The 15,169-nt window shown below is 38.8% G+C and overlaps 2 protein-coding genes across 2 annotated transcripts in view; both read left to right on the plus strand.

The window, feature by feature from the left end:
- Nucleotides 1-15,169, plus strand: part of grin3bb (glutamate receptor, ionotropic, N-methyl-D-aspartate 3Bb) — a 112,704-nt gene that overhangs the window by 90,511 nt on the left and 7,024 nt on the right. The window contains exon 6 of the mRNA XM_084100767.1: nucleotides 5,306-5,457. Coding sequence (XP_083956893.1) covers nucleotides 5,306-5,457 — 152 coding nt within the window. The remainder of the gene's footprint in view (nucleotides 1-5,305; nucleotides 5,458-15,169) is intronic.
- On the plus strand, nucleotides 9,216-11,952 carry LOC311074294 (uncharacterized protein). Its single transcript, XM_084100783.1, has 4 exons — nucleotides 9,216-9,310; nucleotides 9,938-10,096; nucleotides 10,188-10,283; nucleotides 10,562-11,952. Exons 2-4 carry the CDS (start codon nucleotides 10,079-10,081, stop codon nucleotides 10,874-10,876), a joined length of 429 nt encoding a protein of 142 aa, XP_083956909.1. The 5' UTR covers nucleotides 9,216-9,310; nucleotides 9,938-10,078; the 3' UTR covers nucleotides 10,877-11,952.

Genomic DNA, 15,169 nt, shown 5'->3' on the forward strand with positions numbered 1-15,169 from the left:
CAATTCTTAATTACACATGACGCAGTGCTCTTTCAGCACCTGGTTTGTTAATGAATGGTTAAAGACCGAGATGCAGCTACAGCAGAGCAACTATTTAGTGAATTCGCCCCTGTGTTTGTGTGTGTACATGTTGCAGCTTGGCAGTGATAAAATGTGTAGATGTCAACATTTGAATATCTGTGATCTGTCAGCCACTTAGGGGCCAGTGGGGCCTGTCGAGTGACAGATTTACTGCAGAGAGCTTGAGGGAAAACAGCCCACCGACTTGTTCTAGTATATTTGCTCCTTTTTGCTGATATTTCCCTATATTTTGTCCTAGCTGTAATTTCTCCATTTCCAGGACTGACCCTTCCTTGGCCATCTAGGCTAAAATAGTATGTTCAGTTTAATCAGATCCTTCTGGGCTGTGCAGGACTCCTAACTGTGCTAATTACCATATGCTTGTCGTCCAATTTCTTATTTCAATTCGTCTCCCATGTGTGTGCTGATTGAATGAGATTCATGCCTGTCTTCCACTAGGAACACAGGTCTATCAATGACATATGAATGATAGTACTCTTAAAGGAGAAGTTCACTTTCAAAAAAACTTTTGCTGATAATTTACTCACCCCCATGTCATCCAAGATGTCCATGTCTTTCTTTCTTCAGTCGCAAAGAAATTAAGGTTTTTGATGAAAACATTCCAGGATTTCCCCCCATGTAATGGATTCTATTGGGACCCAAACGGTAGAAGGTCCAAATGACAGTTTAAATGCAGCTTCAAAGGGCTTTAAACGATACCAGACGATGAATAAGGGTCTTATCTAGCGAAACGATCGGTCATTTCCAAAATAAATAAAAAAGTTTAAGTTTTATAAGCACAAACGCTCGCCTTGCTCTGTTCTGTGATGCGCGTTCGTGACGTCACGTAATACGCAATTACGTTGAAAAGGTCACGCTTGACGCGTTTACAAATGTGCGGAAGGAGGACCATATACACATTTTCAAATGTATTTGTGTCAGTTTATCGTTTAAAATGCCCATTTCGTGTGCGTATCCTGGGTGTTTTAATATTAAAAAGCCAAAAAGAACATTTTCTTCAGGACAGAAATTTTTCAAGCGTGACCTTTTCAACGTAATTGCGTATTACGTGACGTCACGAACGCGCATCACAGAACAGAGCAAGGCGAGCGTTTGTGCTTATAAAACTTAAACTTTTTTATTTATTTTGGAAATGACCGATCGTTTCGCTAGATAAGACCCTTATTCATCGTCTGGTATCGTTTAAAGCCCTTTGAAGCTGCACTTAAACTGTCATTTGGACCTTCTACCGTTTGGGTCCCAATAGAATCCATTACATGGGGGGAAATCCTGGAATGTTTTCATCAAAAACCTTAATTTCTTTGCGACTGAAGAAAGAAAGACATGGACATCTTGGATGACATGGGGGTGAGTAAATTATCAGCAAAAGTTTTTTTGAAAGTGAACTTCTCCTTTAAGCCCCAACCACATCATATCTCACCTGTGAGACGGCCCAGAATGACACACCCCTCCTGTCACTACATCATACATCCTTGCTCTCACATTTTTTGTCCACATTTCCGACGTCAGGTGTCTGATTTCTGACACAGCTTAAATGAAAAGCTAAAACTGTAATTGTTTACTAACCCTTACAGTATGTCAGTCCACAGCTGTCAGCTGTGATTTTGACTTGAGGGGTGAGTAAATATATAAAATTTTTGGTGAACTGGCCCTTATAAAAACTGAAACAGAAATGTAATTTAGTCAAAATGTAATTTTATTCATGAAGCCTAATTTGCATAATTTGCATCACTCGGCTGTCGAATTTCAACGGCATCAACATTGATTCCATGTGATAATATTAGATCTAGAGTATGATTTCGGCAATGAGTAGGTCCTGACACGTGTTGTCTAACTCCAGTAGAGTTCAGAATGTCTTTAAATGCCAATCCCAATGCATCTTTTTCGTTATCTACATGTAAATTAAAATCACAAGCAATTAGGACTTTATCTGCAGCCAGTACTAACTCTGATAGAAAGTCAGCAAATTCTTTGATAAAGTCTGTATGGTGCCCTGGTGGCCTGTAGACAGTAGCCAGCACAAATCTCAAACGTGATTTATCATTTACACTGGATAGTGTTACATTAAGCACAAACACTTCAAAAGAATTACATTTAAAACAAGACTTCTCATTCTGAAGATATTACTATAAATTACAGCAACACCTTTGCCTTTCAGACGAGGCTCATGTTTATAACAGTAATCTTGGGGGATGGACTCATTTAAAGTAATGTAATCGTCTGGTTTTAGCCAGGTTTCTGTCAAACACAGCACATCTAGGTTATAATCTGTAATCATATCATTAACAATAAGTGCTTTAGTGAAGTAAGGTATTGAATATTCAGCAATATTTGTTTTATTTGTTGAACATCAGTTAAATGTTTACCCTTAAATGGGTTTAGCAGTTTTTTGTATGTCCTAATTCAGGGAACAGACACAGTCTCTGGATGATATCTAGATGAAAGAGTCTCTATGTGATGTGATTTATCTGACCTCAGTGATGTGAGACAGCTAGCAGACGGTCGGTTTAGCCAGTCTGACTGCTTCCTGACCTGAGCCCCAATTCATGTTTGAGCTCTAAGACTATGTGCCATATTACTAGAGAGAAGAGCAGCACCATCCCAGGAGGGATGAATACCATCTCTTTTCAACAGGTCAGGTCTGCCCCAAAAACTTTTCCAATTGTCTATGAATTCTATATTATTTTGCGGACACCACTTAGACAGCCAGCCATTGAGTGAGGACAGTCTACTAAGTATCTCATCACTCCTGCGAACAGGAAGGGGGCCAGAGCAAATTACTGTGCCTGACATCATACTTGCGAGTTCACACACCTCTTTAACGTTAATTTTGGTGATCTCCGACTGGCGAAGTCGAACATCATTAGTGCCGACGTGAATAATAATCTTAGAGAATTTACAATTTGCATTAGCTAGCACTTTTAAATTTGCTTTGATGTCAGGCACTCTGGCTCCCGGCAAACATGTGACTATGGTGGCTGGTGTCTCTATTTTCACGTTCCGTGTAATAGAATCGCCAATAACTAGGGCACATTCAGCAGGATTCACAGTTGGTGTTTCACTGAGTGGGTAGAATCTATTTGTTATGGTAATCAGAACGGAAGAGCAGTGTTTTGTCCCACGACTACAGAGTCTCACGGTCACCCAGTTGCCCTGCTGCACGGGCTCTACAGCCGGAACCGAACAATGACCAGAGTTCACTAAGCTAGTCGCATCCAAAGCAGTATCTAAAGCCCTTGCATTCTTACTATCCTCGATTAAAGTTTGGATGCGTGTCTCCAGTTTGGTAATCTTCTCCGTTAGCCTGACTATCTCCCTGCATTTATCGTCATGTGTAGTCCTCACCGCTGACAGAGAAGGCTATACTATACATGTGACACAAAGTGCAAGCGACAATAACAGGAGAAGACATTATTCACTGTGTTTGTTGATCCTACTTCTTGATACTTGTTGATCCTGATCTTACTTACCACAGTTGTTTAATAGACTCGTAAAAGGTGCGACCGCGCATGATGGCAGGTTAACAGGCTAGCGAGATACTTGCATGTTGTGCTAGCGATAATGATTTAGATAAAAGCTAGCGATGTCAAATTAATGTGATAGGCAATATCAGACAATATTTAATAATTGTTGATGTTGAGAAGTTATATTTAGCAATATAAACAACAAGGAATGATAGTAAATAGAGATTCAAAGCAGAAAGCTACACGTAGCATACAGACACAAACCAGCAGCAAGGCAGACAGGAGCAATCAATCAGCGTGTGAGCAGTGAGTGAGAAAGCCCTTGTGTTCTCGTACTACGTCATCATCAACCGTCATACAGAGGACGCATGAAAGTGCCTGGATGTGTCCTTGATATCGAGGATGCATCGAATGCAGGCCTTTTCTAAATACCAAGTACGCAGACTTTGGACTTGCATCCTTGGTAGTTCGGACTTGCCAAGTTCGACTCAGGAGAACGAATTCCCGAGGATGGAAGGACTCAAGTCTGGTAATTCTGCAAATGGAACAGCAGCGTTCTTGATAGTGTCACTCATATATATATTTTATTATACATGTGGCCTACACAGAGTGAAGAGAATGTACATAAATATTTTAAATATATAAAATAAAATGACAAAACCCTTTTTGTTAAATGTCAGTTTTAATGATCAATAATAGCCATTATAAAAGAATAAGTAGCCTAAAAGGTATAAGAAGCTATACAATAAGAAATAAAGCAAACGATTCAGTAAAACATAAGTCACCTCTCTAGTAGGCTACAACGTTAAAGTTAAATAGCCTAAATATATAAAGTTATGAAACTTCACTCTGCCCTCAGACAAAAGATTTGCAAGGGAACAAATTATAGATTAAAGAGACCAAAGATCACCTGTTAGATATACGCAAGAACGAATTATATCTCGAGACTAGACTAGACTCCGAAAACGTCGGATACAATTTTAAAATAGGTGCTATCTTTATAAATAAACCACATATTTGAGCTTTAATCAACTACATTCTCGACTGAAAAGTTCTTAAAACTACATTTCGGCTTGCAAGCCGATTCCCGCTGCAAGCTCAAAATATGTGACAGCTCGTGAAAGTAAACATTTGTCCATCTCTTTTACTTCATTTTTAATAAAGTGATAAAGACCTTAAGAAAGCAGCAGTATTTTTATTGGAATATTAAAAAGAATCTTAACATTGACAAAGCATAGGTAAAGCATAGGCTACTCATTTTCATAAATACACACGGTAAAATTAAAAAAGATATAAACTTATATAAAAACAAACAATGCCTACAATAATATGAAAGAAATGTTTAATAGGTTGTGACATTTGTTTGTGATGTTATGTTGTATTTATTGTGCTTTGGTCGCTATCGCTATTTGCTGAGATGGTCAGTTAAGCAGCAAGATCGCAGGACATCTCAATTCTCACAAAGATGCGTTCTGTGTCCTCGCTTCTTTCCGAGTTTGTTCTTTCAAGGTAGCCTCGCAAGACCGGTCTCAATGAGAACGCAAGTCCTTTCTTTGCGTTCTTGGAATTGAGAAACAGCCTTTGAGAGGCTTTTAGTGAAAAAGTGTAGAGTAACGTGTTGTGTTTTTGACTCACCTTGTCAAAACATGAAATTTGTGATCATTAAACAGGCAGTTTAATGAACCTTTGTAGCATATTCTGTTTGTTCTGGTGGTGTTTTGATGAATTGGATGAGCTAAGTGGTTTTGTTTCTCCTTCAGGTTATGGTATTGGACTGCCCCAGAACTCGCCACTCACCTCCAACATATCTGAATTCATCAGCCGTTACAAGTCAGATGGCTACATGGACATGCTGCATGACAAGTGGTACAAGGTTGTGCCGTGCGGAAAGAGAGTCTTTGCTGTTACAGAGGTGAGCAGGTTTCAGTTTAATTGAAAGTGAAAAGAAAAATGAACCAGGGTGCATGCATAGTGCAAGAAATCTTCAGAGGTGGCCCAAAACCGAACTGGGTCATTTTGTTTTATGATTAACAAATTAATAAATATGTATTTGTATAATTCCTATATCAGTTAAATCCTTTTAACCAGATTAGAAGCATGTAATGAATTCATGGTTGACAGTGTCACTTTCCGATCTCATACATTTGAGCTGTTTGATGGTGTTATCCAAGCAATGTGAATGTAAATGTGTTGACTGGATTTTGTGGTTGAATGTTACATTTAGATTTCACCTAGATGTTTTTAGATACAGTTATATTGTTGTTAAATGGAGATTATTAAGTGATACAGCAAATAAATAAGGCATAATATATAAAGAGAAATTAATGTATTTTTCAGTAATGAAACTGCACATTATCTCACACATGGCTAAATAAATCTCAGATAAATAAATAAATGGTAAAATAAATAATTAAGTTCAGCTGACATACTGCTAAAAAATATCCAAAGATTTTTAATTCAGAAATTTAAAGGGTTCATAAAATGAGAAATCTAATTCTCCTTGATCTTTTGATGAGGTCTTTATAACATCCTGCAAGTTTCATAGATTAAAACATCCACCTCATTATAAAAAATACATTTATGTAATCATGCTCTAGAAATAGCTTGTTTTGATATTGTACAGGATATTGTACAGTGTTGGATGCAGGTAGGACATCAGGACATTCAGACCAAATGCAATGATTGGACGAGCAATTTTTGGCCCTGAGACTTCCACAGAAGATATGTTTTAATATTTAGACCACTTCTTTTATTGATTGCTATCATAATGTGAAGAGAGTTTCAACCAGTATAAAAAAAGTCTTTATAAATAAGAGCCTATTAACGTCATTATCTGAACACTTTGTCTGTAAATGATGGTTTTATTTGGATAATAGCGAGGGGCCGTTGATACTTTTCCTATGCAATGACGTTATATTTAAAATCTTACAGGGGAACGGGACAAAAAAATGGTGACATCATCTTGCACTCATGGGTGTGTACTAATTCTGTCATTCTCTAGAATAGGAATGTCCTTCCCACTAATTCCACCTGCCTCTGACTAGCAAGTAGGAAATCATGGTTTACTGACTTTGAAATATCCCAGCTTCCTGTTTCAAAAAATAGATAATAAAACTACCCTCAACGCCATTTCATGAGGTCTTTCTTAAAGCTCAGTCATAAAATATTTGTGCCAATCAATCAAACCTCCAAACCTGCCTGTCATGTACTACCAAATTACATTTTTCTTTAATTAATTACTTGATGCATTATCAAATCAAACAAATCTTCTGAGATCATGGTGGTGATACCATCCTGTCATTCTTCATATGAAAGAGCCAATAGAGAGCTCAAATGTTTATCATTTCCACAGAGCCCCTTTAAGTCTGATGTGAGTAAGTGATGTTTGCTTTAGCGATCGGTGGCAGAGAGGCTTCAGTTTTTACATATTGATTTGGCTCAGTACCTTCACTAACTTATCTTGTGTCATTATCTCCGGTGCTGACAGAGGTGTGCGTTAGATCTGCTCGAAACCTCAGAAGATTTCAGAGTAAATGACACTTTTGGAGCGTGCTGATCGGCTGACGACTGACATGCAGAGGAAGAAATAAAGGCCGAACTATCCCTCTCTTCTACAACACAGATTTCTCAGTGCTGTCGAATGCTTTAAGCTTGGAGCAGGGCATGTTTTTTTCATCTCTTAATTTCAGGGGGGAAAATTACCATTGCCTGAGCAGAAAAGATTATTCCTCATTTCCATTTCAAATCTCTGTGCTCTTATGGCATCAGAGGCTCATTGAAGGATGAGAACATGAGGACAAAGCATTGTGTGCTGGTTAAAACCTACGCAAGATACATTTGGTTTTGAATCGATCCGATAAGTGAACATGTGAGCTAATAGGATGTGTTATTTCCCAGAATGCTGCTTGATTGGCAGTACGTAGTGGCCTCACAAGATTTACAGGATTGAATTTGTACTTGTGGATAAGTAAAATACACAGTGAATCTGACTTCACCTGCTTTTTCATTGGTTTTGAGAACACAAGGTACCCGGAAAAAAAAAGAGTTTGCTAGAGCTATAGAGCAGATGAAAAGTTTCTCTGGCAAGACACAGGTCTCATGCCCTGCGGTCAAAACACACAGATGAAAGACTTGTAAATTAATTCATGTAGTTTTCTTTTCTTTTCTGTAGTCTCTGTTTCGACTGTGCAATATCTGCACCAAACAAAAGTGCAAAACTAGAGACGGTTTTCAAAAGGGTTTCCCCGAACACTCCTCCCATCTTCCCTTGATTGACAAACAAATAACTCCACCACAAACTCACTCCATTGGCTGAGCCGCTGTTGCTTTGTCGGGCTGCTTAGGAAGCTCAAACAAACAGAGGTTGTTTTGAGTCTTAGTGTGTTTCTCAAACGGAAGGCTGCATCCTACAAAGGCTGCGTAACTCAGTGGCTACAGTACATCACTACACGTCGCTGAAGACCACATCAATTTGAAGGATCATTGGAAAGCAGCGTTCGTTTTGCGTCCTGTTTTGAAGGATGCATCGGATGTATCCTTCACAGCCTTAAATCACCCACAATCCTTTGCACACATTTCAATTCACGAAAATAAACAGACAGAAAATGAGTCAGTACTGAGCTTATCTGAGTTTATTAGGTCAAGTCAAGTCACCTTCATTTATATAGTGCTTTTAACAATATGGATTGTTTCAAAGCAGCTTTACAGTGATAATAGGAAATTACCATAACAGATTGTTTAGGCTTTACAACAGCTCTAGGATAAAGTTATTGTCCAGCTAAAGTTAGTTTTGGTTGATTGATTCACTTCCGTTGCGAAGATCATTAGTTATTAACTCAGGGGCCGCTATACCACACAATACCGTTCTAACAGGAAAACCCTTAATGCGCTCCGGCCACCTATCCGCACAACAACAGTGCCTGGTGTCTCGAGAACGCACTTCCTGAAATAGGTTCGAAGGTGCAAATGATTATCCGTTATCTCTGCGCAAACCCGCAAAAACGCAGACGTCCCGCACATGTGCATTACGTGTTCAGTCCAAGGGTATGTGCATTTGAATATATATGTGCACAGGCGTATAGTCCTTCTTTACAGACCAACCCTCAATAAACTACTTGTCTGGCCTTAAAAATTTATAATACAGAAATTATTATTTTTTGTCATGTCTGCGTAGCCACGTAAACCAGAATTATCCCGACAACATTTTATCTGTACTGAGGTAAAGGGAAGGGAAGGAGGCCTTCACAGGGGAGGGACTGGTTGACACTTCAGGACTGCGTTGTCATCGTGTCCAGGCGCAGGTCCTTCATCAGATCTGGATACGGCCTGGATCCAGCGGACTGCAGTAAACCTCGGATAAACAGAGAGACTAATGCAGTGTTGACAGAACTGGGCTAATATGGTCATTCTTCCTAGTTCTGGTAAGAACTCACACTGTAAAAAATAAAACGGTGTTTTATTCAGTAGAGTTGATATTTTTAGTATTCCAGACAGGAAAATGTGTATTAATATAAATGTATGCAGAAAACCATGTTAGACCAATGTTTTGCATATCAATGATGTGTAAACATGTTTTTGAGAATAAACTGAACATAGAAAACGTATTAAGCGCAACAGCCAATTAGAATGCGAAAAGCGCATGCGCATGTTGTCTGACATCCGGGGTTTCAACATGGATCTCAACGCGGGCTTTCCTCTCCCTCGAAGTTGTCTTTCTCTCATCTGCAAGTTATCCAGTTAGGACTATCGGGATTGACGGCGTAAAAGTAAGTATTAAATTACGTTTTGAAACTACACTTTAGTTGTGGAATGATTTAGAAGAATTGGATGATTTTCAAAAAAAGCATTTAATCGAAAATATTTCGTCAGAAGATGTGCTAGTTTGAATTGCACTGCCATCGTTGTAATACTAGCAACCTAACTTAACATCCCACCAATTTTTTTTTCGGTGTAGAATTCCACCATTAAAGTGTGGTGTTCAGATATTATACCTATGTGGCCAGAAATATATTGTAGCCTATTGTTTCAGTACATTTCGTGTAAGTTAATTGTACCACATTCTAAGTTGATGAGCTAAACTTGATGAGGTAGTCATGCCTGTCTATCAAGAACTAGAACATATTGTCTAACTTGCAGCTAGATGCTAACAGCAGAGGTGGTTTAGAAATCATAGTACTAGACTAAGTTAGCTAACTAGCACGAAATCAAGGATCTTTGGTAACAGTTAGCCCAGCATCCAGCTATTTTGTTCGGAGTAACCTATGTTATATGGCTAGTGAAGATATTTTTTCAGCTAACTTGTCATTGTAATATTCTATTATTGGTTTTACTCTTAATCTGATTTACACCTTAAAACATGATTAATGGCCTTACATTTTGGTACATGTTAACAGATTGGTGAGGAGTTTTTTTGCATCACCAATAAGAACTTACTGGGGACATTTAGAGCTGCAGTGGAGAAATACACTCCGAAACTCCTTCGGCTCTACCGTTCCCGGAAAGCATCCTTTGGAAAGGACCTAGAACACATCCTGATGAAGCTTGATGATGAGGTATGAGTTATAGTAGAGAAAATACCTCTGGTCACTGAGGTGAATGTTTCTTTGTCTGATATAAAGACATTTTTCCCGTCTTTTTTGATAGACCTCTAATATTATCCGGCACCGCCAGGATGCTGCACTCAGAGGACTTCCCATTTTTCTCTGTGAGGAACCTGGACAACTTTTCAAGCAATGTCTTGTAAGTGTCAATTATCATAACAGAATAACCACTCATCATTCCAGAAATACATGGAGAAAAAAGTAACATAGAAAGATGGGATGGAAGAAGATTGCCTCAGCTACTAGTGAACACACAGAGCACACAGTGAATCGAACCTGCAAGCCTTCGATTACAAGCCCGAACCCCTAGCCAGCAGGCCACGGCTGCCCCATTACAATTACAAGATGAAGATGATGTGTGTGTTTTGTGTTGTGTGTTGAAAATCACCTTTTAATGTTTTGATATCTCTATTATAGGAAACTGATCCAGATGATGTGGCCGTAAAGGGAGTGGCTGTGGGGGTGCTTTATGTCCTCGAGGACTGTGCTGTGGAAACCTCCTCTCCAAAGGTGCAAAACATTTCATTGATTGTGGAGGAATCTGTAGTTCTACAGGACATCGCTGATACTCCCACTGCTGTGGCATACCTTTTTGGCCTTTTATACGCCCTCAACATTTCCTACCCAAAACATCTCAAGTACACTTTTGATACTCTACAGAGCGTCTTTATGGAAATGGGACCTAAATGCACAAAGCGTGTCCGATCGCTTAAGAACAAACTAGCATTGTGAAATACTGGAAAATGAGGCCAAGGGCAATTTCTGTATAGGCCAATAGTAATATGAATGTACTGTTCTTATTGAGTAGCTCATGTTAACAATAGTTTGCACCTTCATGTGTGGTTGATTTCAATGTTTTGTTTTTTTGCACAAATGCAAGAGACACTTATGGCATTCTTAAGGATATCGTTAGGATATCTTCCAAGTTTTTTGTTTTGTTTTTTGGTGTATGGTGCTTACAGTACCATACAATATCCCAGATCTCTCCTGCCTTGGCCTTCTCTTCTGTTTTGCTCCCTGGCAACTCTAATGCTGATGGACTCTTCTAACCAAATGTTCAAACTTCCACACATCCCAAGAGGATTGGTTACAGTTGCTCAATAACCATCATAATACATGCATAAGATCATCACAGACAAACATTTACATTAAACACACAATCATATGCACACAGCCTAAAAAAACACCATATTTTATTTTGTATCATGATGCTCTAACGTAATGCTGGATGGGCTCTTTTAAACAAAATGTTTTTGAACTTTTCGCATCGCCCAAACAGTAATTCTGTGTAAGTTTCAGGTTTTTGTGGACGTATTTGATGTCAAATTTTATGTGTATTAATAGTTTTTCATTTATGGTGGTTGTGTTGATTGCATATTTACACTTTTCACATTTTAATTGTAATTTGACCTGTATAGGCCCATGTTTCTGAGCCCCAGAAGTTCTGGATTGTAAACCTCTTAAATTGGTATCCTTTCTGTGGTTTCATTTTGGAGTTATATGGTATGTCATTTGACATGCATTTATAGTTCTTGTATGTTGGTTACAATGGTAACATTTACTCCCAACACGTTTTCATGTTCAGCTACTGTGAATTACAGCTGTTAGGGCTATGTTCTGAGTGCCAGAACACTGTGACAATGTCTACTGTGACATTTATCTTAATTGAAAACATTTATGTGGCCTTTCTGTGTTTATTTTTCATTAATATTATTTTGAAGAGGTTTAATTGCATAGTGCCACCTATTTTTTTGTTTTTAATCAGTAAAATACACCCTTGGTCACAGTGAAATAAAATACTTGAAATGTATGACATTGTTTGTTATGGATTTATTTTAGTTTGTGAATTAAAAAAAAATATGTAGGCCAAAGGAAAATAAGTGAGTTTCCAGTATAGTGGAAAGAGAATCAATATATTCTTGATAAACATTTTCTAGTGCTGTGAACGAGGCTATTGACTGAGCAAACATATATTCATTGGTAGAATGAGGAATTTAAAGTGCTGTTCATCAACAGAACTAAGTAATATTAGTAAGGACAACAACATTATTGTTGTTGGGGTAATCACATGGCTAAAGCGCTGTCCCTTATCAGAACTAAATAATATTAGTAAGGACAACAACGTTATTGTAATTGGGATAATTACATTGCTAATCGTTGGGAAAACATAAAAATGTGAATGCAATGTGTTGCCTTGAATTTTTCAATATTAGCAATGATTTTTTTTTTACAGTGCATGCTGCTGCATTTTGGATCAGCTGTAGTTTATTTATTAAGCGTGCAGGGCAACCACCCATAATAGCATTACAATAATCTAGCCTTGATGTCATGAACGCATGAACTAATTGTTCCACATTTTTCATTGAAAGCATATGACGTAATTTAGATATATTTTTAAGATGAAAAAATGCGGTTTTACAGATACTAGACACGCGACTTTCAAATGAAAGATTGGTATCAAAGAGCACACCCAGGTTCCTAACCGACGACGATGACGCAGCCATCAAGTGTTAGACAGTATTCTGGGTTATTACGTGAGGAAGTTTTTTGTCCAATAATTAGAATCTCTGTTTTTTCAGAATTAAGTACCGTATTTTCCGCACTATAAGGCGCACCGGATTATAAGGCGCACCTTCAATGAATGGCCTATTTTAGAACTGTTTTCATATATAGGGCGCACCGGATTATAAGGCGCATAGAATAGAAGATACTGCAGTCAAACGTTTGACTGGGTTTGCGTTGTGCAGTGGTCACCAACCTTTTCAAGCCTAAGATCACATCCAAAGTCCAAATGTAAACCAAGATCTACCACTTGCAAAAAATTATGAAAAAACAAGTGGCTGAGCTGTAAAACCTTGTTACTCGACACGTCCGCATGAGCGCGAAGGTAATAAAAAAACTAATATCCGTCTGCTCGGGCAGATTAGGCTCAAAGTCGTGCATCTTCGGATGCGGAGGCGCGCGCGGCAAAAATGACGTCATTGTAACAGCGCGCGCGCCTCCGCATCCGAAGATGCACGACTTTGCCCGAGCAGACGGATATTAGTACATCTCACCACACCGGCACCCAGTTTGCGCGTCTAAATCAGTTGTATGGTCTGGTGTTCAGTCTAAAACAAAACAGTTGCGTCAAGTATAAATGCCTCGTCTGTTCGGGGAGGTGCGCGCGCAGTCAGCGGAGGCTCGCGCTCCGGTGCCAGGCGAAAGTATAAACAAAGTTTAAGTCAGCGGTTGTTTTACAGACTTTAATATAAGGCGCCAGATCCATATATAAGGCGCTCCGGATTATAAGGCGCACTGTCGTTTTTTGAAAAAATTAAAGGCTTTTAAGTGCGCCTTATAGTGCGGAAAATACGGTAGTAGGAAATTGCTAGTCATCCAGTTTTTTATATCAGCTATGCATTCCGTTAATTTTGTGAATTGGTAAGTTTCGTCAGGGCGTGAAGAAATATAGAGCTGCGTATCATCAGCATAACAGTGAAAACTAATTCCATGCTTCCTAATGATATCTCCCAAGGGTAGCATGTATAGAGTGAACAGCAACGGTCCTAGTACTGAGCCTTGTGGTACGCCATACTGAACTTGTGATCGATGAGACATCTCTTCATTTACTGATACAAACTGAGTATGATTTAAAGGTGAACTAAGTAACTTTTTTATCTTAACCGAACAGCTTCGGAGTCATTGGAATGGTTATATGACTGTTTTCGGGTTGAATGGTGGTCTTCTCGCACCCCTCGAGCGTCTGTGAGACGAAAAACCACCCTTGCAACTGTGGGCCGGCGGGCCGCCACATCAGGAAGTATCGCGTGATATCAGGTCTCGCGATGTAACCAACTGCTTTACGGCACTGCACACATACACTATCTAAACATTTATATGCTAGCCTTCTGTGTATTATACATACCTCAGTGGACATGGCTCCATGCGTTCGCCGGGTTCTTTGAAAACAAATGCACATGACCAGTGGGAGAAGATGGGAGGGGGGAGAGTCGCCAACGAGTTTTGACGACAGTGTTTCCAAATATCTATTCCGAAGCTGTAGGGGGAGCTCTATAGAGAAACAACCACGATCGGATGATGAGAGCAAATCATTTGTGACTCTAATGAGAGCTGTCTCAGTACTATGGTACGGTCTAAATCCTGACTGAAAATCCTCGCAGATATCATTTCTTTCTAAAAAGGAACATAGTTGTGAAAATGGTGCCTTTTCTAGTATCTTTGACAGAAAAGGTAGATTCGAGATCGGCCTGTAATTGACTAATTCTTTAGGATCAAGTTGTGGTTTTTTAACAAGCGGTTTAATCATAGCCAGCTTAAAAGTTTTTGGTACGTATCCTAATGACAAAGATGAATTAATGATATTAAGAAGAGGATCTATGACCTCTGGAAGCATCTCTTTCAGTAGCTTAGTCGGTATAGGGTCTAACATGTTGTCGATTTAGATGATTTAACGAGTTTAGAAAATTCTTCCTCTCCTATAGCAATTAATTAATCGAATTTTTCCTTAGGGAGACTACAATGCACTGCCTGATGCGATACTGTAGTAGACGGTTGCATAGTTATAATTTTCTCCCTGATATTATCAATCTTATAAGTGAAGAAGTTCATAAAGTCATTTCTGCTGTGCTGCTTGGAAACGTCTGTTTCTTCTAACGTTGTTATTTTCTTCTAATAGGGTTGAAAAATAAGCAGATCTAGCAGCTTTTAAGGCCTCTATGTATGCAATCGAGCTCTCTTTACAAGAAATGTGAAATACCTCTAGTTTTGTTTTCTTCCAGTTGCGCTCCATTTTTCTGGCTGTTCTCTTAAGGGCCCGAGTGTGCTCGTTGTACCACGGCGTTGGACTATTTTCTTTAATCTTCTTTAAGCGCAAAGGAACAACTGTGTCTAAAGTGCTGGAAAAGAGAGAGTTAAAAGTTTCTGTTGCAATTTTGAGTTCTTCTAAGCAATCTGGGATGCTGAGATGAAGAAACTGATCAGGAAGATTATTAATAAAGCAATCTTTAGTGGCAGAAGTGATAG

Source organism: Abramis brama (genome assembly GCF_963993115.1).
Source record: "Abramis brama genome assembly, chromosome: 23".
NCBI lineage: Eukaryota > Metazoa > Chordata > Actinopteri > Cypriniformes > Leuciscidae > Abramis > Abramis brama.

Bases quoted from the DNA above. Each gene is read 5' to 3' on its own strand.
- LOC311074294 (XM_084100783.1), top strand. The intron at 10,284-10,561 runs GTAAGTGTCAAT...TCTCTATTATAG, and splicing joins AACTTTTCAAGCAATGTCTT to GAAACTGATCCAGATGATGT.